The sequence below is a fragment of the Parasteatoda tepidariorum genome, chromosome 4 (genome assembly GCF_982258835.1).
Source record: "Parasteatoda tepidariorum strain Cologne lab strain chromosome 4, Ptep-v5.0, whole genome shotgun sequence".
NCBI classification, from domain to species: Eukaryota; Metazoa; Arthropoda; class Arachnida; order Araneae; family Theridiidae; genus Parasteatoda; species Parasteatoda tepidariorum.
The window spans coordinates 108,560,693-108,585,832 of NC_141758.1; the positions used below are offsets into that span (position 1 = coordinate 108,560,693).

The 25,140-nt window shown below is 21.9% G+C and overlaps 2 protein-coding genes across 2 annotated transcripts; one reads left to right on the forward strand and one right to left on the reverse strand.

Moving 5' to 3' along the window:
- Positions 1-707: 707 nt before the first annotated feature.
- Positions 708-2,910, reverse strand: LOC122271002 (uncharacterized). Its single transcript, XM_043050627.3, has one exon. The coding sequence runs from the start codon at positions 2,750-2,752 to the stop codon at positions 2,069-2,071; it is 684 nt and encodes a 227-aa protein (XP_042906561.1). The 5' UTR covers positions 2,753-2,910; the 3' UTR covers positions 708-2,068.
- A 121-nt stretch (positions 2,911-3,031) lies between these two features.
- mRpL52 (mitochondrial ribosomal protein L52) lies at positions 3,032-24,845 on the forward strand. The gene is made up of 5 exons (XM_016056158.4): positions 3,032-3,106; positions 4,995-5,082; positions 5,608-5,675; positions 20,195-20,259; positions 24,625-24,845. Exons 1-5 carry the CDS (start codon positions 3,067-3,069, stop codon positions 24,757-24,759), a joined length of 396 nt encoding a protein of 131 aa, XP_015911644.2. The 5' UTR covers positions 3,032-3,066; the 3' UTR covers positions 24,760-24,845.
- The last annotated feature ends 295 nt before the right edge of the window (positions 24,846-25,140 follow it).

Genomic DNA, 25,140 nt, shown 5'->3' on the forward strand with positions numbered 1-25,140 from the left:
ATTCGAAATTTCAATGTACCATTATAAAACTTCAAAAATAGGTAACAATAACTGACAAAAATGCAATCATAAATTCTGGTGCGATTGTGGGTTCATCGTCAACAATTGAGTGCGAGATGTGCAATTCAAAATTTGCCAGTCAGAATAATATGGTATCAAAACATTGAGATTCTAAAAAATCCGTTTAAATTGCTACCCAAAAAAGGATGTGGATTCAATGTAGAATACCCACTGATCAAGTAGCTTGTGAAATTATCACTAACTGAAATGCATGATTCGGAATTGGGATTTTAAAAATCCTGTGGAAATCTACAGGGTGTTTATAAAGTCCTGGACCCATTTTGATGTTGAATAACTCATAAAATAATAAAGATAGATTAAAATTTTAATAACATAAATGGTTAGATAGACTCAAAAAGTTTCATGACCCTTGTCAATGAACTTCCACGTGTGCCCCCCCCCCTTCGTCGCACGGACAATATCAAGTTGATAGGCAATTTCACGCCAGGTAGCAAAATTATTGTAATACAGTTCCTTTTTCACAACATTGTGACAAAATTTCAAAAAGTTTGAAATAAGGTATCCTGTGGTTAAGGATATTAATCTGAATCATGCATTATAGTTTGTTAATTTCTAAAACATAAAATTTATTAAAAAGAACTTAAGAAGTGATTTGACATAAAACATTGAAATCAATAAAACAAGAATTCAATATTTAATGAAATTTTTAATAAAGATACACAATACTAATATACACTATAGTTACATTTAACTTGTACAATGAAGCTTTTTTACAATAGCTGCTAAAAAATTATATTTTGACTAACTTTTATTATAAACTTAGTCCTTTAATTCATTTTGCTAAATTTAGTGGTAGTTCTCCACATAATTTTTATCTATTAAATTTAAAAACAAAATAATTATCAAAATGTTTAGAATAGTTATGTAATTTTTAGCCAAATTTTTTAAAGATAACACTAGATGGAAGTAATTTTGTTTTTTGGCCTCTAACACAAACACTAGATCCTATAGAGATGTGTTGATTGAACTGGCCTTATAAAAAATACTAATATACTTAAAAAAAAACATTGTTTTAAATATTTATATAGAAAGAAATATTTATCAAACTACATCCTATATTTATCTAAACAATAAAAATTTTCCTAATGTATAATCTTATAGTAGTAATTCTAGATAGTAATTTACGGAATTGATAGAATATATTAATGAATAAAGAAATAAAATAAAATCTAATATTTCAGTGACGAAAACTTATCACAGTCTATTTCTCTTCTTATCAAATTTAGCATATGTTTGCATTGCAACAATGTTATTGCTACCAATAATGAATAAATAAAAAACAATGTTTAACATGCAAACAAAAATAATAAATAAATATATCTTAAATGATATTAAAATATAAAACAAGTGGTACTTTTCGGTTATCTGGGTGCAAGCAAAATATAGCTAAAGAATTTAAACTCCTGAACAAAATAGATGTTCACAAAAAATAAACAAATAAAATTTAAAAAAAAAAAGAAAAGAATTGTTGAATTTCCATAAGCTTGGCTGAACGAAAATTACTAAGTAAACATTGTGACCATAACTAAAATTTGTTACAGTAAATCAGTAGATGATTTACAACAAACATAACCACATATACAATTGACCAAAATAATTACATTTAATAATAGTGCTTCTGACTTGAATCTAGAAATTAATATAAATTTTTATAATAGAAATAATATAAAAATGAGAAACATTTGAAATCTTTTTCTCAAAAAGTAACCACAATGATACAATTTATTTTTGTCACTTCTTCAATAAATTTTTCTATGAAGTATTTAACATTTTATTTTATCAGTTTGAAATTTTTTTTAGCTACAGCTTTTCTAATTGGTGAATGATTTTACTGGTGGAAAGGCAGATAAAAAGTAGAATCATAGAATCTTTTTCCTAAATTTTTGGAAAAATCTTTTCAAATTGCTGAATGACTTCGTGCATGGAATTGCAATAAAAAGGAGAATCGTAAAATCTTTTTAATTCAGAGTAACCTAAAAAAATAGATTTATTTAACTTTTGGTACTTCTCTTATAAAAATTTCTATCGCTTCTGCTACAAATGTATTTAACTTAACATAATCAGTAGGGGGAAGATTTTTGGGCAAAGCTTTTCGAATGGGTGAACTCATTTCTGATATCCCAAGAGTAAAGTTTGAGTTGCTGGCACTCTTTTTCAAAGCTTCGGTTAAACATTTAGTCATTTTCCGCAAAGCTTTTTTGCACAGAAAAGTGGGAGCTGAATCATGATTTTCGACACAAAGTTTCGTGAAGAGCAAATGAACTTCTTGTATAAATTGATTAAACAAAATAGAAGTCAAAACACCAGATCTGAATACATCAAACGATACGTATTCCGTACTCTGGCACTGCAAGTAGTGCAAAAAGTTTTCTTTTTGAAAAGCTGGAACATCGGCAATTAATTTAACCAATAAATCCGTGTAAATGTCCCCGGTAACACCGTCTTCATCGCTGTATTGGCTAATTATTGCATACGATTCCAATAAACGCTCTTCAATAGCAGGATGATATATGGTCATATCCTGAAGTAAATTAACAGCTTTCGCGACTAAATTAGTTTCGCATTCCATTTGAAAGTGAGACGCTAGAAATTTAATTGGATCTTTAGGTTTAATGTCAAGCAATGCTAATATTGCAGTTTGTAATGCTTTATCTAAATTATCGTCTTCCATCTTGGTAACTATCCGTCTAACTGTTAACTGGAAAATTAATCAAAATGAAAAACTTATGCAACATGTGTGTTAGAGGAATACAAGAATAGTTTTCTAAATTAAGCTTTCCTTCATATTTCTATCAAACTCTAGAAAACTATCCAAAACGAAACTAATTAAATGCTGTCATGTTGCCATTTTATAAAAAAGTATGCAATTTTAAAACAAAGGCGACAAGCATACAGGAAAATAATTTAAGTTTATATATATATATATATTTAAAAAAAAAAAAAAAAAACTCTGACCGTAACTACAAAAGGCATTAGTAAACAAACATGGCTGCTGTACTTCGAAATTGTATATTTTTTTGCCGCGGTATGAAATTTAATATTCATTATTCCTTTCAAGTTTTCCCCAATTGTAGCTAACAAAATTAATAGTGACACGGAGTAACAAATTGCGTTAGCTTTGTAATGCTAATAATATTAATATATTGATATTAACTGCGTTCTTTAAAATTGTAATTTTTTCATGGTCAATTGTTTTCCTAATTCTCTCATTACCTTGTCGTCTCTGCTTTTATCATAATTATTTTCTGGAATGGGTTGTAATTTTATATTTTTTAAAGGGTTTCGGTGGCATATGCGAATATTATGTGTATGATGATAATATTTATCTCTTTGAAAATAGGTTTGACTTGAATGATGTAATTAAGTGAAAATTATTTTTAGTACGTATTAATATTGAAATGTTTTGATGCAAAAAAAGCAAAGTTTTTCTCGTCAAATAATCCTATTTCACTTGCGAAATTTTTTGTTGATATTAATTTAAGAAACGTCACAGCATTATTCCACTTCTGTGGGCTTTAAAAAAAAAACTGTGCACCAACTATATTACCTATTACTACTATTTAGGTACTACTGCCGTCAATAGTAGTTTTACAATTTTTTTTGACCTCTGAAAGCAGTTTGGTAGGTTCTTGTGTGGCAATCATTTGTTTAGATATCTAAGTAGCAATTAAAATATACTCCAATAATCCTGTTTAGACTATCCTATTTTGAATATCTTTTGCATGGAAATTTTGTACCATTCAATATTGATGAATCAACATTCCAAATGTGCTTTTTACAAGAATTTTTTTTATTTTTAAAAATAGTATTTTAGCATATCGTAAAAATAATATTCTGCACTTGATAATGAAAATATATTTATTTTCAGATGTACCTATTTTTAAATACACAAATTGGAGACCTTTGTGCTAAAATACAAATTAAGGTAAACGTTAAAGAGCACAAAAATATTATTAAATGCAGACAGCTGTTTCGGATGCTCAAAGAGCAATCTGTTGCACTTATGAATGTTGCCCTTTGAACATTCGAAACAGCTGTCTGCATTTAATAATATTTTTATGCTCTTTAACGTTGTTTACCTTAGTTTATACCTATTTTTGTTGTTCTTTTGTGTTGTATGTTTATTTCTAAATATAATGGAAAATTTGGAAAACTTCAGTTTAACTCTTAAAAAAGTACTGAAGACATCTATGGATTAAGCAATAATAAAAAAATAAAAGAATTAAATAATTATCCTTTTTAATTTTATGTATTGTTTATTTTTATTCCTTTTGGAATTTCATTATTTACATTCATTATTATTATTTTATTTAGGAATGGAATATGGACGTTAAATTTTTCTCTTTTATATTCTTATGCATTTTGAAACTCATTTTTAAACCACCAAGACAATTCTTTAGCATCTACCCTATTTCTAGACATTGACTTGTTTATTTCTTAGTTTGAGTTAACATTCTGTCTTTATTTCCAAAACTAGATCAATTTTGTGTCATCAATGTGCATTTGAGCTATTGAAGAACCACTTCACTCTGTAGAATTTGGATTTTCTCTTATCTCTGAACACTTTTTTAATTATTTCGCTATTGAACCTTTCTAAATGTTTTGTCAGTTACATATTATCAATTCTGAAGCTTCAGAGAAGTATTAGTTGATGTTCAACAGCACTTTTTTTGTGTTATACACATTGAAGAACAACATTAATTAAAAAACAAAGTAAACTGAACAAAGTTACTGAAATATTAAAAAAATAAAATTCGGGAAACTCTTAGCATTTCAAAATGGTTGTAAATCATAAATTATTAATAATTCTCACCGCCACAAACTTGCAACCATAATAATATCTAATTTTTTAGAGTTATTATTTAGTGCTTCTGTTATTTATTTCTTAATTATTTATAATTTTTATTTTTTAGGTGCATCCGTACAAACTAAGTCTTTGTTGAGAAATTTCCATGTTTCCAATGGTTTATTATATCCTAAAGTTGGAGAATGGAGGATAAAGTATTTTTTTTATAACTTTTTTTATTGTATATTATACTGAAGAATTCCTACTTAATTTTTGATATTTGTTCCAGTTTTTGTAATATACTTTTCATATTTTTGTAACATAAAAGAAAATGCTAATGGATTTTATACTGTTACAGTCAACCTTTCATTTAGCTATCATTGACAATGTTCAACATTCATTCATTAACAAATCATTGACAATGTTCAAATACTTGTTTATTAAAAAAATAAATCTATATTATATACTTTGTTTATTTCAACTACTTCTGCACAGTTGATTTTATTTGCTTGCATATTTATTCTATGCGCAGAAAAAAAAATTTTTTTTACTTAAAAAAATTGTTTAATTGTCTAAATAAAATAAATTAATAAAATAATTTAATTGTTTATCACTGATGTATGAACACTAATTGTTTATATTGGCTCTAATTTCATAACAAAATATAACTTTCTTTTTATATGTGTATCATATAGTAAAATGTTCGGAAAATAGATACACAAATTTATGTATAACTTTAGGCATGGAATTCCTGCCAAAGGAGCAGAATATGGTCCTCTAACTGATCTTCCTGATTGGTCTTATGCAGGTAATTATTTTTTTCTCTTACTACTTTCTAATTTTAAGTACACATTTTTTATTTTGCTGCAAAAGTGTTAAATGATGTTTTAATTTAAAAATTAAAACTAAATATTATGAAAATTTGTAAATATATTAAGGGTAATAATGTTTTCATATTTTTTTAATGTTTTGTTGTGTGATATTTGGAGAAGCATTGAAGCTTTTCATTAGATGTGTCCCAGTTACATCTGTATTCTTCTATTAAATATTATAACAGTCGTTGAACAGCCGACCCAATTTTCGGGTACATTGGAATATACATAATATTAAGATTTTTGCACATTATTAATATTCTTTCAATTTTTATCAAAACATTTATAAATATGTATCAATGTTCTTTATATAACATTATGATCATTATTAATTTTTTTCTTAGGTATTCATGCACATTATTAATATTCTTTCAGTTTTTATCAAAACATTTATAAAGATGAATCAATGTTCTTTACGTAACATTATGATCATTATTTTTTTTTTCTTATGTATTCTTGCCCATTATTAATATTCTTTCAGTTTTTATCAAAACATTTATAAAGATGTATCAAGGTTCTTTACATAACATTATGATCATTATTAATTTTTTTTCTAAGGTATTCTTGCACATTATTAATATTCTTTCAGTTTTTATCAAAACATTTCTAAAGAAGAATCAATGTTCTTTACATAACATTATGATAATTATAAATTTTTTTTTTCTATTGTATTCTTGCGCATTATTAATATTCTTTCAGTTTTCATCAAAAGATTTATAAAGATGTATCAATATTCTTTACATAACATTATGATTATTATTAATTTTTTTCTAATGTATTCTTGCACATTATTAATATTCTTTCAGTTTTTATCAAAACATTTATAAAAATGAGTCAATGTTCTTTAAATAACATTATGATCATTATTAATTTTTTTCTATTATATTCTTGCACATTATTAATATTCTTTCATATTAATTTTCATTAATTAATTTTATTAATTTTCATTTCATTATTAATATTATTTTTATCAAAATATTTATAAAAATGAACCAATGTTTTTTTACATAACGTTATGATCAATATTAATTTTTTTTCTAATGTATTCTTGCACTTTATTAATATTTTTTCAGTTTTTCTCAAAACATTTATAAAGATGAATCATGTTCTTTACATAGCATTATGATCATTATTAATCTTTTTTCTAATGTATTCTTGCACATTAGTAATATTCTTTCAGTTTTTATCAAAACATTTATAAAGATGTATCAATGTTCTTTACATAACATTATGATCATTATTAATTATTTTTCTAATGTATTCTTGCACATTGTTAATATTCTTTCATATTAATTTTCATTAATTAATTTTATTAATTTTCATTTCATTATTAATATTATTAATTTTCATTTCATTATTAATATTATTTTTATCAAAACATTTATAAAAATGAACCAATGTTTTTTGCATAACGTTATGATCAATATTAATTTTTTTTCTAATGTATTCTTGCACTTTATTAATATTTTTTCAGTTTTTCTCAAAACATTTATAAAGATGAATCAATGTTCTTTACATAGCATTATAATCATTATTAATCTTTTTTCTAATGTATTCTTGCATATTAGTAATATTCTTTCAGTTTTTATCAAAACATTTATAAAGATGTATCAATGTTCTTTACATAACATTATGATCATTATTAATTTTTTTTAATGTATTGCACATTATTTATATTTTTTCAGTTTTTATCGAAACATTTATGAAGATGTATCAATGTTCTTTACATAACATTATGATCATTATTAATTATTTTTCTAATGTATTCTTGCACATTATTAATATTCTTTCATATTAATTTTCATTAATTAATTTTATTATTATTATTATTTTAATCAAAACATTTATAAAAATTAACCAATGTTCTTTTCATAACATTATGATCAATATTAATTTTTTTTCTAATGTATTCTTGCACTTTATTAATATTTTTTCAGTTTTTATCAAGGCATTTATAAAGATGAATCAATGTTCTTTAAGTAGCATTTTGATCATTATTAATTTTTTTCTAAAGTATTCTTGCACATTATTAATATTCTTGTAGTTTTTATAAAAACATTTATAAAAATGAACCAATATTCTTTACATAACATTATATCATTATTTTTTTTTCTCATGTATTCTTGCAAATTATTAATATTCTTTCATATTAATTTTCATTATTTAATTTAATTAATTTTCATGTCATTATTAATATTTTTTTTATCAAAACACTTATAAAAATGAACCAATGTTCTTTACATAACATTATGATGAATATTAATTTTTTTTAAAATGTATTCTTGCACTTTTTAAATATTTTTTCAGTTTTTATCAAAGCATATATAAAGATGAATCAATGTTCTTTACGTAGCATTTGAACATTATTAATTTTTTTTCTAATGTATTCTTGCACTTAATTAATATTTTTTCAGTTTTTATAGAAACATTTATAAAGATGAATCAATGTTCTTTACATAGCATTATGATCATTATTAATTATTTTTCTAATGTATTCTTGCACAATATTAATATTCTTTCATATTAAATTTCATTAATTAATTTTATTAATTTTCATTTCATTATTAATATTATTTTTATCAAAACATTTATAAAAATGAACCAATGTTCTTTACATAACATTATGATCATTATTAATTTTTTTTTCTAATGTATTCTTGCCCATTAATTATATTTTTTCAGTTTTTATCAAAACATTTATAAAGATGTATCAATGTTCTTTACGTAGCATTATGATCAATATTAATTTTTTTTCTAATGTATTCTTGCACTTTTTTAATATTTTTTCATTTTTTTATCAAAGCATATATAATGATGAATCTATGTTCTTTATGTAGCATTTGATCATTATTAATTTTTTTTCTAATGTATTCTTGCACATTATTAATATTCTTTCAGTTTTTATCAAAACATTTATAAAAATGAACCAATATTCTTTACATAACATTATATCATAATTTTTTTTCTCATGTATTCTTGCACATTATTAATATTCTTTCATATTAATTTTCATTATTTAATTTAATTAATTTTCATTTCATTATTGATGTTATTTTTATCAAAACATTTATAAAATTGAACCAATGTTCTTTACATAGCATTATGATCATTATTAATTTTTTTCCTAATGTATTCTTCTAATGTATTTTTTTTTCTAATGTATTTACATTATCAATATTCTTTCAGTTTTTATCAAAACATTTATAAAGATGGATCAATGTTCTTTACGTAGCATTATGATCATTATTAATTTTTTTTCTAATGTATTCTTACACATTAATTATATTTTTTCAGTTTTTATCAAAACATTTATAAACATGAACCAATGTTCTTTACATAACATTGTGATCACTATTTTAATTTCTCATTCACATTATTAATATTCTTTCATAATAATTTTCATTATTTAATTTTATTAATTTTCATTTCATTATTATTATTTTTATCAAAACATTTATAAAAGTGAACCAATGTTCTTTGCATGACATTATGATCAATATTAATTTTTTTTCTAATGTATTTTTGCACATTATTAATGTTTTTTCAGTTTTTATCAAAACATTTATAAAGATGAATCAATGTTCTTTACATAGCATTATGATCATTATTTTTTTTTCTAATGTATTCTTGCACATTATTAATATTCTTTCAGTTTTTATTAAAACATTTATAAAAATGAATCAATGTTCTTTACATAACATTATGATCAATATTAAATTTTTTTTCTAATATATTCTTGCACATAATTAATATTTTATCAGTTTTTATCAAAACATTTCTCAAGATGAATGAATGTTCTTTACATAACATAATGATCGTTATTAATTTTTTTCTAAAGTATTCTTGCTCATTATTAATATTCTTTCAGTTTTTAAAAACATTTATAAACATGAACCAATGTTCTTTACATAACATTATGATCAATATAAATTTTTTTTTCTAATGTATTCTTGCACTTTTTTAATATTTTTTTAGTTTTTTCAAAGGATATATAAGGATGAATCAATGTTCTTTACGTAGCATTTGATCATTATTAATTTTTTTTCTAATGTATTCTTGCACATTATTAATATTCTTTCATATTAATTTTCATTAATTAATTTTATTAATTTTCATTTCATTATTAATATTATTTTTATCAAAACATTTATAAAAATGAACCAATGTTCTTTACATAACATTATGATCAATATTAATGTTTTTTTTCTAATGTATTCTTGCATTTTTTTAATATTTTTTCAGTTTTTATCAAAGCATATATAACGATGAACCAATGTTCTTTACGTAGCATTTGATCATTTTTTTTTTAATGTATTCTTGCACATTATTAATATCCTTTCAGTTTTTATCAAAACATTAATAAAGATGAATCAATGTTTTTGCATAGCATTATGATCATTTTTAATTTTTTTTCTAATGTATTCTTGCACATTATTAATGTTCTTTCAGTTTTTATCAAAACATTTATTGAACCAATATTCTTTACATAACATTATATCATAATTTTTTTTCTCATATATTCTTGCACATTATTAATATTCTTTCATATTAATTTTCATTATTTAATTTAATTAATTTTCATTTCATTATTAATGTTATTTTTATCAAAACATTTATAAAATTGAACCAATGTTCTTTACATAGCATTATGATCATTATTAATTTTTTTTCTAATGTATTCTTCTAATGTATTTTTTTTTTCTAATGTATTCACATTAATTATATTTTTTCAGTTTTTATCAAAACATTTATAAACATGAACCAATGATCTTTACATAACATTGTGATCATTATTAATTTTTTTTCTAATGTATTCTTGCTCATTATTAATATTCTTTCAGTTTTCATAAAAACATTTATAAAAATGAACCAATATTCTTTACCTAACATTATGATCACTATTTTAATTTCTCATTCACATTATTAATATTCTTTCATATTAATTTTCATTATTTAATTTTATTAATTTTCATTTCATTATTATTATTTTTATCAAAATATTTATAAAAGTGAACCAATGTTCTTTACATAACATTATGATCAATATAAATTTTTTTTCTAAAGTATTCTTGCACTTTATTAATATTTTTTCAGTTTTTATCAAAACAATTATAAAGATGACTCAATGTTCTTTACATAGCATTATGATCATTATTATTTTTTTTTCTCATGTGCTCTTGCACATTATTAATATTCTTTTAGTTTTATCAAAACATTTATAAACATGAACCAATGTTCTTTACATAACATTATGATCATTATTAATTTTTTTTCTAATGTATTCTTCATTATTAATGTTCTTTCATAGTAATTTTCATTATTTAATTTTATTAATTTTCATTTCGTTATTAATATTGTTATGAAAACATTTATAAAAATGAACCAATGTTCTTTGCATGACATTATGATCAATATTAATTTTTTTTCTAATGCATTCTTGCACATTATTAATATTCTTTCAGTTTTTATTAAAACATTTATAAAAATGAATCAATGTTCTTTACATAACATTATGATCAATATTAATTTTTTTCTAATGTATTCTTGCACATTATTAATATTTTCTCAGTTTTTATCAAAACATTTCTCAAGATGAATCAATGTTCTTTACATAACATAATGATCGTTATTAATTTTTTCCTAAAGTATTCTTGCTCATTATTAATATTCTTTCAGTTTTTAAAAACATTTATAAACATGAACCAATGTTCTTTACATAACATTATGATCAATATTAATTTTTTTTTCTAATGTATTCTTGCATTTTTTTAATATTTTTTCAGTTTTTATCAAAGCATATATAACGATGAACCAATGTTCTTTACGTAGCATTTGATCATTATTTTTTTTTTTTAATGTATTCTTGCACATTATTAATATCCTTTCAGTTTTTATCAAAACATTTATAAAGATGAATCAATGTTTTTGCATAGTTTATGATCATTTTTAATTTTTTTTCTAACGTATTCTTGCACATTAATTATATTTTTTCAATTTTTATCAAAACATTTAAAAAGATAAACCAATATTCTTTACATAACATTATGATCACTATTTTAATTTCTCATTCACATTATTGATATTCTTTCATATCAGTTTTCATTATTTAATTTTATGAATTTTCATTTCATTATTAATATTATTTTTATCAAAACATTTATAAAAGTGAACCAATGTTCTTTACGTAACATTATGATCAATATAAATTTTTTTTTTCTAATGTTTTTATGCACTTATTATTATTTTTTCAGTTTTTATCAAAACATTTATAAAGATGAATCAATGTTCTTCACATAGCATTATAATCATTATTAATTTTTTTTCTAATGTATTCTTTTACATTATTAATATTCTTTCATAATTATTTTTATTAATTAATTTTATTAATTTTCATTTCATTATTATTATTTTTATCAAATCATTTATAAAAATGAACCAATGTTCTTTACATAACATTATGATCATTATTAATTTTTTTCTAATGTATTCTTGCACGTTAATTATATTTTTTCAGTTTTTATCAAAACATTTATAAAGATGAATCAATGTTCTTTACTTGACATTATGATCATTATAAATTTTTTTCTAATGTATTGTTTCACATTAATTATATTTTTTCAGTTTTTATCAAAACATTTATAAAAATGAGCCGATGTTCTTTACATAACATTAAGATCAATATTAATTTTTTTTCTAAGGTATTCTTGCACTTTTTAATCTTTTTGCAGTTTTTATCAACACATTTATAAAGATGTATCAATGTTCTTTACATAACATTATGATCATTATTAATTTTTTTCTGATGTGTTCTTGCACATTATTAATATTCTTTCAGTTTTCATAAAAACATTTATAAAAATCAACCAATATTCTTTACATAACATTATGATCACTATTTTAATTTCTCATTCACATTATTAATATTCTTTCATATTAATTTTCATTATTTAATTTTATTGATTTTCATTTCATTATTAGTATTATTTTCATCAGAACATTTATAAAAGTGAACCAATGTTCTTTACGTAACATTATGATCAATATTAATTTTTTTTCTAATGTATTCTTGCACATTAGTTATATTTTTTCATTTTTTATCAAAACATTTATAAAGATGAATCAATGTTTTTTATGTAGCATTATGATCATTATAAATTTTTTTCTAATGTATTCTTGCACATTAATTATATTTTTTCAGTTTTTAAAAACATTTATAAAAGTGAACCAATAGTCTTTACATAACATTATGATGAATATAAATTTTTTTTCTAATGTATTCTTGCACATTAATTATATTTTTTCAGTTTTTATCAAAACATTTATAAAAATGAACCAATGTTCTTTACATAACATTGTGATCACTATTTTAATTTCTCATTCACATTATTAATATTCTTTTATATTAATTTTCATTATTTAATTTTATTAATTTTCATTTCATTATTATTATTTTTATCAAAACATTTATAAAAGTGAACCAATGTTCTTTGCATGACATTATGATCAATATTAATTTTTTTTCTAATGTATTTTTGCTCATTATTAATATTTTTTCAGTTTTTATCAAAACATTTATAAAGATGAATCAATGTTCTTTACATAGCATTATGATCATTATTTTTTTTTCTAATGTATTCTTGCACATTATTAATATTCTTTCAGTTTTTATTAAAACATTTATAAAAATGAATCAATGTTCTTTACATAACATAATGATCGTTATTAATTTTTTTCTAAAGTATTCTTGCTCATTATTATTATTCTTTCAGTTTTTAAAAACATTTATAAACATGAACCAATGTTCTTTACATAACATTATGATCAATATAAATTTTTTTTTCTAATGTATTCTTGCACTTTTTTAATATTTTTTTAGTTTTTTTCAAAGGATATGTAAGGATAAATCAATGTTCTTTACGTAGCATTTGATCATTATTAATTTTTTTTCTAATGTATTCTTGCACATTATTAATATTCTTTCATATTAATTTTCATTAATTAATTTTATTAATTTTCATTTCATTATTAATATTATTTTTATCAAAACATTTATAAAAATGAACCAATGTTCTTTACATAACATTATGATCAATATTAATGTTTTTTTTCTAATGTATTCTTGCATTTTTTTAATATTTTTTCAGTTTTTATCAAAGCATATATAACGATGAACCAATGTTCTTTACGTAGCATTTGATCATTATTTTTTTTTTTTTTATGTATTCTTGCACATTATTAATATCCTTTCAGTTTTTATCAAAACATTTATTGAACCAATATTCTTTACATAACATTATATCATAATTTTTTTTTCTCATGTATTCTTGCACGTTATTAATATTCTTTCATATTAATTTTCATTATTTAATTTAATTAATTTTCATTTCATTATTAATGTTATTTTTATCAAAACATTTATAAAATTGAACCAATGTTCTTTACATAGCATTATGATCATTATTAATTTTTTTTTCTAATGTATTCTTCTAATGTATTTTTTTTTCTAATGTATTCACATTATCAATATTCTTTCAGTTTTTATCAAAACATTTATAAAGATGGATCAATGTTCTTTACGTAGCATTATGATCATTATTAATTTTTTTTCTAATGTATTCTTACACATTAATTATATTTTTTCAGTTTTTATCAAACCATTTATAAACATGAACCAATGTTCTTTACATAACATTGTGATCATTATTAATTTTTTTCTAATGTATTCTTGAACATTATTAATATTCTTTCAGTTTTCATAAAAACATTTATAAAAATGAACCAATATTCTTTACCTAACATTATGATCACTATTTTAATTTCTCATTCACATTATTAATATTCTTTCATATTAATTTTCATTATTTAATTTTATTAATTTTCATTTCATTATTATTATTTTTATCAAAATATTTATAAAAGTGAACCAATGTTCTTTACGTAACATTATGATCATTATTAATTTTTTTTCTAATGTATTCTTCATTATTAATGTTCTTTCATAGTAATTTTCATTATTTAATTTTATTAATTTTCATTTCGTTATTAATATTGTTATGAAAACATTTATAAAAATGAACCAATGTTCTTTGCATGACATTATGATCAATATTAATTTTTTTTTCTAATGTATTCTTGCACATTATTAATATTCTTTCAGTTTTTATTAAAACATTTATAAAAATGAATCAATGTTCTTTACATAACATTATGATCAATATTAATTTTTTTTCTAATGTATTCTTGCACATTATTAATATTTTCTCAGTTTTTATCAAAACATTTCTCAAGATGAATCAATGTTCTTTACATAACATAATGATCGTTATTAATTTTTTTCTAAAGTATTCTTGCTCATTATTAATATTCTTTCAGTTTTTAAAAGCATTTATAAACATGAACCAATGTTCTTTACATAACATTATGATCAATATTAATTTTTTTTTCTAATGTATTCTTGCACTTTTTTAATATTTTTTAAGTTTTTTTCAAAGGATAAATGAGGATGAATCAATGTTCTTTACGTAGCATTTGATCATTATAAATTTTTTTTCTAATGTATTCTTGCACATTATTAATATTCTTTCATATTAATTTTCATTAATTAATTTTATTAATTTTCATTTCATTATTAATATTATTTTTATCAAAACATTTATAAAAATAAACCAATGTTCTTTACATAACATTATGATCAATATTAATGTCTTTTTCTAATGTATTCTTGCATTTTTTTAATATTTTTTCAGTTTTTATCAAAGCATATATAACGATGAACCAATGTTCTTTACGTAGCATTTGATCATTATTTTATTTTTTTTTAATGTATTCTTGCACATTATTAATATCCTTTCAGTTTTTATCAAAACATTTATAAAGATGAATCAATGTTTTTGCATAGCATTATGATCATTTTTAATTTTTTTTCTAATGTATTCTGGCACATTAATTATATTTTTTCAATTTTTATCAAAACATTTAAAAAGATAAACCAATATTCTTTACATAACATTATGATCACTATTTTAATTTCTCATTCACATTATTAATATTCTTTCTTATTAATTTTCTTTATTTAATTTTATGAATTTTCATTTCATTATTAATATTATTTTTATCAAAACATTTATAAAAGTGAACCAATGTTCTTTACGTAACATTATGATCAATATAATTTTTTTTTCTAATGTTTTTATGCACTTATTAATATTTTTTCAGTTTTTATCAAAACATTTATAAAGATGAATCAATGTTCTTCACATAGCATTATAATCATTATTAATTTTTTTTTCTAATGTATTCTTTTACATTATTAATATTCTTTCATATTAATTTTCATTAATTAATTTTATTAATTTTCATTTCATTATTATTATTATTTTTATCAAATCATTTATAAAAATTAATCAATGTTCTTTACATAACATTATGATCATTATTAATTTTTTTCTAATGTATTCTTGCACGTTAATTATATTTTTTCAGTTTTTATAAAAACATTTATAAAGATGAATCAATGTTCTTTACTTGACATTATGATCATTATAAATTTTTTTCTAATGTATTGTTTCACATTAATTATATTTTTTCAGTTTTTATCAAAACATTTATAAAAATGAGCCGATGTTCTTTACATAACATTATGATCAATATTAATTTTTTTTCTAAGGTATTCTTGCACTTTTTAATCTTTTCTCAGTTTTTATCAAAGCATATATAAGGATGAATCAATGTTCTTTACGTAGCATTTGATCATTATTAATTTTTTTTCTAATGTATTCTTGCACATTATTAATATTCTTTCAGTTTTTATCAACACATTTATAAAGATGTATCAATGTTCTTTACATAACATTATGATCATTATTAATTTTTTTCTGATGTATTCTTGCACATTATTAATATTCTTTCTGTTTTCATAAAAACATTTATAAAAATCAACCAATATTCTTTGCATAACATTATGATCACTATTTTAATTTCTCATTCACATTATTAATATTCTTTCATATTAATTTTCATTATTTAATTTTATTGATTTTCTTTTCATTATTAGTATTATTTTCATCAAAGCATTTATAAAAGTGAACCAATGTTCTTTACGTAACATTATGATCAATATTAATTTTTTTTCTAATGTATTCTTGCACATTAATTATATTTTTTCAATTTTTATCAAAATATTTATAAAGATGAATCAATGTTCTTTATGTAGCATTATGATCATTATAAATTTTTTTCTAATGTATTCTTGCACATTAATTATATTTTTTCAGTTTTTAAAAACATTTATAAAAGTGAACCAATATTCTTTACATAACATTATGATCAATATAAATTTTTTTTCTAATGTATTCTTGCACATTAATTATATTTTTTCAGTTTTTATCAAAACATTTATAAAAATGAACCAATGTTCTTTACATAGCATTTGATCATTATTAATTTTTTTTTCTAATGTATTCTTGCACATTATTAATATTCTTTCAGTTTTTATCAAAGCATTTGTAAAAATGAATCCATGTTTTTACATAGCATTATGGTTATTATGAATTTTTTTTTCTAATTTATTCTTGCTCATTATTAATATTCTTTCAGTTTTTGAAAACATTTATAAACATGAATCAATGTTCTTTACTTAGCATTATGATCATTATAAATTTTTTTCTAATGTATTCTTGCACATTAATTATATTTTTTCAGTTTTTATCAAAGGTTATATAGAGATGAATCAATGTTCTTTACATAGCATTTGATCATTATTAATTTTTTTCTAATGTATTCTTGCACATTATTAATATCCTTTCAGTTTTTATCAAAACATTTAAAAGATGAATCAATGTTTTTGCTTAGCATTGATCATTTTTAATTTTTTTTCTAATGTATTCTTGCATATTAATTATATTTTTTCAATTTTTATCAAAACATTTAAAAAGATAAACCAATATTCTTTACATAACATTGTGATCACTATTTTAATTTCTCATTCACATTATTAATATTCTTTCATATTAATTTTCATTATTTAATTTTATGAATTTTCATTTCATTATTAATATTATTTTTATCAAAACATTTATGAAAGTGAACCAATGTTCTTTACGTAACATTATGATCAATATAATTTTTTTTTCTAATGTTTTTATGCACTTATTAATATTTTTTCAGTTTTTATCAAAACATTTATAAAGATGAATCAATGTTCTTTACATAGCATTATGATCATTATTAATTTTTTTTCTAATGTATTGTTTTACGTTATTAATATTCTTTCATATTAATTTTCATTGATTAATTTTATTAATTTTCATTTCATTATTATTATTATTTTTATCATATCATTTATAAAAATGAACCAATGTTCTTTACATAACATTTTGATCACTATTTTAATTTCTCATTCACATTATTAATATTCTTTTATATTAATTTTCACTATTTAATTTTATTAATTTTCATTTCATTATTATTATTTTTATCAAAACATTTATAAAAGTGAACCAATGTTCTTTGCATGACATTATGATCAATATTAATTTTTTTTCTAATGTATTTTTGCACATTATTAATATTTTTTCAGTTTTTATCAAAACATTTATAAAGATGAATCAATGTTCTTTACATAGCATTATGATCATTATTTTTTTTTCTAATGTATTCTTGCACATTATTAATATTCTTTCAGTTTTTATTAAAACATTTATAAAAATGAATCAATGTTCTTTACATAACATTATGATCAATATTAATTTTTTTTCTAATATATTCTTGCACATAATTAATATTTTATCAGTTTTTAGCAAAACATTTATAAAGATGAATCAATGTTCTTTACATAACATTATGATCATTATTAATTTTTTTCTGATGTATTCTTGCACATTATTAACATTCTTTCTGTTTTCATAAAAACATTTATAAAAAGGAACCAATATTCTTTACATAACATTATGATCACTATTTTAATTTCTCATTCACATTATTAATATTCTTTCATATAATTTTCATTATTTAATTTTATTGATTTTCATTTCATTATTAATATTATTTTCATCAAAACATTTATAAAAGTGAACCAATGTTCTTTACATAACATTATGATCAATATTAATTTTTTTTCTAATGTATTCTTGCACATTAATTATATTCTTTCAATTTTTATCAAAACATTTATAAAGATGAATCAATGTTCTTTATGTAGCATTATGATCAATATAAATTTTTTTCTAATGTATTCTTGCACATTAATTTTATTTTTTCAGTTTTTAAAAACATTTATAAAAGTGAACCAATATTCTTTTCGTAACATTATGATCAATATAAATTTTTTTTCTAATGTATTCTTGCACATTAATTATATTTTTTCAGTTTTTATCAAAGCATTTCTAAAGAAGAATCAATGTTCTTTACATAACATTATGATTATTATGAATTTTTTTTCTAATGTATTCTTGCACATTATTAATATTCTTTCAGTTTTTATCAAAGCATTTATAAAAGTGTATCCATGCTCTTTACATAGCATTATGATTATTATGAATTTTTTTTCTAATGTATTCTTGCACATTATTAATATTTTTTCAGTTTTTATCAAAACATTTATAAACATGAACCAATGTTCTTTACATAACGTTGTGATCATTATTAATTTTTTTTCTGATGTATTCTTGCACATTATTAATATTCTTTCATATTAATTTTCATTATTTAATTTTATTAATTTTCATTTCATTATTAATATTATTTTTATCAAAACATTTATAAAAATGAGCCAATGTTCTTTACATAACATTATGATCAATATTAATTTTTTTTTCTAATGTATTCTTGCACTTTTTAATATTTTTTCAGTTTTTATCAAAGCATATATAAGGATTAATCAATGTTCTTTACGTAGCATTTGATCATTATTAATTTTTTTTCTAATTTATTCTTGCACATTATTAATATTCTTTCAGTTTTTATCCAAACATTTATAAAGATGTATCAATGTTCTTTATGTAACATTATGATCATTATAAATTTTTTTCTGATGTATTCCTGCTCATTATTAATATTCTTTCAGTTTTCATAGAAACATTTATAAAAATGAACCAATATTCTTTACATAACATTATGATCACTATTTTAATTTCTCATTCACATCATTAATATTCTTTCATATTAATTTTCATTAATTAATTTTATTAATTTTCATTTCATTATTATTATTTTTATCAAAACATTTATAAAAATGAACCAATGTTCTTTATGTAACATTATGATCAATATAAATTTTTATTCTAATGTATTCTTGCACTTTATTGATATTTTTTCAGTTTTTTGGGGTATAAAGCAAAATAACCACAGACAGGATACTCTTGTTTAAATACGGTCAAATTTAACTTTGTAAGAAATGTGTGTTAAAAAAAAATACTCTGAATAGTTGCGGATTCTTAAATATTTTGATCTCTTTTAGATGGTAGACCTGCTCCTTTGTCTGAAGGACAGAAAAGAAAAATTAGACTCAATAAAGAATACTGCGTAAGTGTTTATTAAAGCAAATAAAAATGTTTTGACTAATTCATAAAATATTTCTGTAATATTTTAATTGTAATGTATGTCCCTTGTATTAGATTTTCAATTTTTAGGATGTAAGTTTTTCAAATTTCAGCTGTCAAAATGCAGTTGTTGCATTGTGTCTTGTTAAAGTACTGTGCTATGCTGATTAAACTAAAGCATAGTTTTTCAGAATTGTAGCGAAAAATTTCTTTATAATTTAAATATTTCTTCTTCTTATCAATCATTTATATATATATGTATATATATATATATATATATATATATATATATATATATATATATATATATATATATATATATATATATATATATATATATATATATATATATATATATATTCATATATATAGCATAATAAATAAATATATAAAGGAAAAAAAAACAGGATGGAAATTAAGAAAAACAATAAGTTTTATTTTCTGCGCATAAGCTGCAAGTAAATAGAACTTATAAAATAAGTTCAAAATGTAGCGAAAACATGGAATTTTTTTATTTTATGTTTATTTATCTTTTTAAAATAATTGTCTTGTCTTTTTTCATTATTCCGTAATTTTTTTCCATGTTTTCTCGACATTTTGAGCTTATATATGCATACATATATTTATTTCAAATACGAGGGCTGTTCTTTAGGTAAGGGCCATTTGAAAATAAGATTCAAATGAAAGAAAATTTTCATGAAGCAAATATATTTTTTCATTCTTTGTATGCTTCTTTTTTCCCCAAAGTAGTTACCGAGTTTGCTTAAACGCTTATCATACTTTACAACTAGATTCAGAACACCCTCTTCTTAGTAACTTAAGTAACTAGAGGGCTTGACCGCTTTCACGTTCTTGTCATCGTTGTACTGGTCGCAGCCAAAATGAAATTCGAAGCATTGGAAAAGCTTAAAATCACTTTGAGAAATGTCTGGGTGGTATAGAGGGGTGGTTCAAAACTTCCCAGCCAAAAGAGTCCCATAACGCTCGGGACTGAGCTGTGGAGAGAGTAATTGTCCGGGAGTTGCAAAAATTCCCGTCAGCATGCCAGTGTGAAACTTCGTGAACATCACAAATCTGCCGGTGAATGTAGGCAGCAGACAAGTTTTTTTTATGCAAAAAATGCATCCTTGATCATATCTCATATGTGGTGAGCAATTTGTTCAATTTGAATGTTTTAAAGACAGAACTGTCTTACAAGTTACATACACAGCTGTAACTTAGCACAGTTGTTCCCAAGCATTGCCAGGACATGACGCAAGCACTTGCTGTGACACTCGCGTTACCTATTGTACACAACAAAATAGCCTTTACTTAAAAACAGTCTCTGTATATACATTTAAAAAGAAAACAGTTGCTTTATCTTATTCAGAATTACTGTTTCGATTTTTTTGACATGACTGTATAGTTTATTTGTCTTATTATTTCTTATTTCTGCATATTTTATTACGTACTATTCTTCCCCCCAATTATAAAATCTCTATTTTTGCAGGAAACAAAGAAAACAAATTTTTATATCTTTAAATGGTGATTAAAGCTAATGTAAATTTCACTGAATTAGATTTAGACTTTTTGATGTCATAAAAGGTGTATATATATATTTTTTTTGGATTGATTCAGAAGTGCGACAAAAATGCTTTTAGAAAAAATTTGGTGCCAGGTTCTTTTATTTTTATCAGGGCTCTTAATTGCTGCCAACTATTATTAAGTGAAATTTGTATGAATTTTGATGCTCTTAACTTAAGAATATTTTAACAGCGATCAATTCATGAATCCTGATGTTGCAACACAATGACCTAAAGCAATAAATGATCTCTGAGTTTTAAACCTCCTTCTAATAATAATAGTCATAGTTAGAAAAAATTTTACTCTTACAATTAACTACTTATCTTTTACGTTTTTTAAAAGTTTTAAGGTACATAAAAATTTTTTAAAGGTATATTTTTTGATTTCCAATTTTTTTTTTCTCCATGTAGTTTGAAGATATATAAATATTTTTTATTTCATTCTATTTAAAATTTTTTACTACAAATGTTTGTTTTATGTGTTGAGAGAATTGATTTAATATTAATTTCATTCTATTTAAAATTTGAAATTACAAATGTTTGTTTTCTGTGTCGAGAAAATTGATTTAATATTATTTATTTGATTCTATTTGATGTTACAAATGCCGTTTGTTTTCTGTGTTGAGAGAACTGATGTTGCTAAAATATTATTCACAATGAAAAATTGTTCACTTATAATATCTATTTCTTGTCACTTTAAAAACATTTTAAAAGAAATTAAATAATTATTGAATTTGACTGTAAAAATATATAATTTAAATTAACAAACACAAAAATTTTATAGTTTTGGCACTAATTTTATAGTTTTGCACTTTATTTAAGGTGTCTGTTTTGTTCTCAAATTTAAACATTAGTTTAATTTTATTTTTTTTGTATAGTTTTAATACATTTCAAAACTGATGTTATGTTCTCTTTGAAATAACATCAATATTTCACGATTGTACTTTCACATCTGACCAAAGATATCAATTATCTGTTATGCATAATGGCTGGTTAAAGATGATTCTAATATATGTTCTTAAACATAATAATATGAGGCAAAAGTGAGAGCATTTTTATTGAATGCTTTGGATTCTTGTTATTCAATTTCAAATTGTCTAGAACTTTGACTGTTAGACCAAGGAGCTAATAATTTATGTAATTTCTCCACAAATCAATGCTTGTCATTCAATTCACAACCTGCATATATTATTGGTAATTTTTCTTTTATTTTCCACTGTGAGTACTGAACAAAATTTGTCATGAAATGTCATAATTTTAACTATTTTTGTCGAAAAAAATCGTGAAAAGTCATGGATTTAGGTCGCCCAAAAATCTAATTTTTAAAATGAAATTTGCCCCCCCCCCCCAATTGCATAGTGTTCTGAATATCTGAATTTGTAACAAAATCCCCTCTCAAAGTAATATTTTATTAAAATATAAAATGTTTTTATCATTTTCTTTAAAAGTTATGGTTTTCTTTCAAATAATGAAAGCAAAAACATTTCTAGAGCGAATTAATTATCTTTTAAACTTCTGTGATTTCAGAATTTTTATTATTTATTTTTTTATTTTATCAATTTAAAATTTTAACTGAAGCAAGCCAGTCATTGGCAGATTTTTTTTATTCCGAAATGAGAACAGAAAATTCCGGAGTATTTCTTTCCTTTCAGATGAACAAGAAAAATTATCTTTAGACTATAATTCTACTGAAAAAATATTTTTTCACTTTTGTATTTTTTTCACTTATTTTATTGCTTTAACTCTTTCTATACTCTGTTTTAAATTTAAAATCTGTAAATATGAAAATGCAGAGTATAACAGTTTTGGTTATACTTATCATTTCAATTAATGTTATTATGATGCTTTCTAAATTTATTGTTCTGTTTTTGTCGGGAGAAAATAGTAACTTTTGTAATAGTAAAAAGTTCTTGGAATGTCATGAAAAGTCATGAATTTGAGAATCTAAAATGTAGTAGATACCCTGCATATATCTGCGTTAAAGCAAATTCAATACCTAGGAAATTGTATATCCTTTCATGTGCTGTTACTTCTGTCCAATTTTTCTTTGTAACCAGCTAAATTTTTCCTAATTTCATGTGTCATAAATGATTGAATCTCACAAAGTTAAAACTTTTTTGTACCTAAATGTTCTAGTAAATGCTTGTTCCGAAAGATCCACTTTTCCAAAATGAGATTTTTTTGTTACCATGTCAATTTTCGCTATGTATTATGCAAAAGTGCGCTTTTCACATTGTTCTATTCAACATTTTCACAATTCATTTTGGCGTACTGTCTGTCCATAGCGTATGAAAGCACCAATCATCTTACATTGCTTAAATACTTACGAGTCCATTTGTGCGTCGACTGAGCTGACATCGGTGATTTTGCAAGATATTCTCAATTTCAGACTTCATTTTCCACCCTCTGATATCCAACCAAAAGTCATCATTTATTACGAATCATTATACTCGTTCACTTTATTACGGAATATAATCAAGAAAAAAGTTTTTTTGTCAGAGTCTAGTTATTTTCTCATGATGATCTAAATTCTTCGAAAATTATGTTGCATTTTGTTAGTGTATATAGTGCTTAAAAGTATTTTTTGAGTACTTGAAAGGTGCTTATTTTTTGTTGAAAGATTTGGCTATGCACCCTGTTGCCAAATATCCTGATTAATTAAATAATGTGCTTAATTTTCATTTTGCTATGTTTTTTTTCTTTGAATGTTATAGCAGCTTCCTATATTTTGTTAATAGTAATAAATTGACATTTGCTGTTGCTCTTAGTAGTTTAATTTTTTTCAGGAACAAATTATAAAACTCTCTAAAGAAGTTGATGAGGTGAATGAGCTTAATATGGAGAAAGCTTTAAAAGAAGAAGCATTGAGGCAAAAGGCTATCAAAAATAGATTAAAGCAAAAAGGAGATCCTGTTGATTAACAGAAATTTAGTGTAACGTTTATGTAGTGTTGTGAATGGTAGTTGTTGTATCAAATTTGTTAATTAAATCTTAATCAATTTTGTTATTAGTATTTTTTTAATATGTTGACTTTTTTCTTTTTTTGCAATATATTAAAATGGAGTAAAGTTATGGTTTATACAGCCGCGCATCTGGAAAGTCTTGAAAAATCATGGAAAGTCACGAATTTCGGTATTGAACAAAATTTGTCATGAAATGTCATGATTTTAACTATTTTTTTTTTTAAAAAAAATCATGAAAAGTCATGGATTTAGGTTGCTGAAAAATTTTATTTTTAAAATGAATCTCTCCCCCCCCCCAATTCCAGGGTGTTCCAAATATCTGAATTTGTTACAAAATCC

What these genes read in the sequence shown, in the direction of transcription:
- LOC122271002 (XM_043050627.3), bottom strand. Translation starts at nt 2,752, where the DNA reads ATGGAAGACGATAATTTAGATAAAGCATTACAAACTGCAATATTAGCA.
- mRpL52 (XM_016056158.4), top strand. Translation starts at nt 3,067, where the DNA reads ATGGCTGCTGTACTTCGAAATTGTATATTTTTTTGCCGCG. An exon ending in TCCTGATTGGTCTTATGCAG is followed by an intron (nt 5,676 to 20,194) that starts GTAATTATTTTT and finishes GATCTCTTTTAG; the next exon opens with ATGGTAGACCTGCTCCTTTG. An exon ending in GACTCAATAAAGAATACTGC is followed by an intron (nt 20,260 to 24,624) that starts GTAAGTGTTTAT and finishes AATTTTTTTCAG; the next exon opens with GAACAAATTATAAAACTCTC.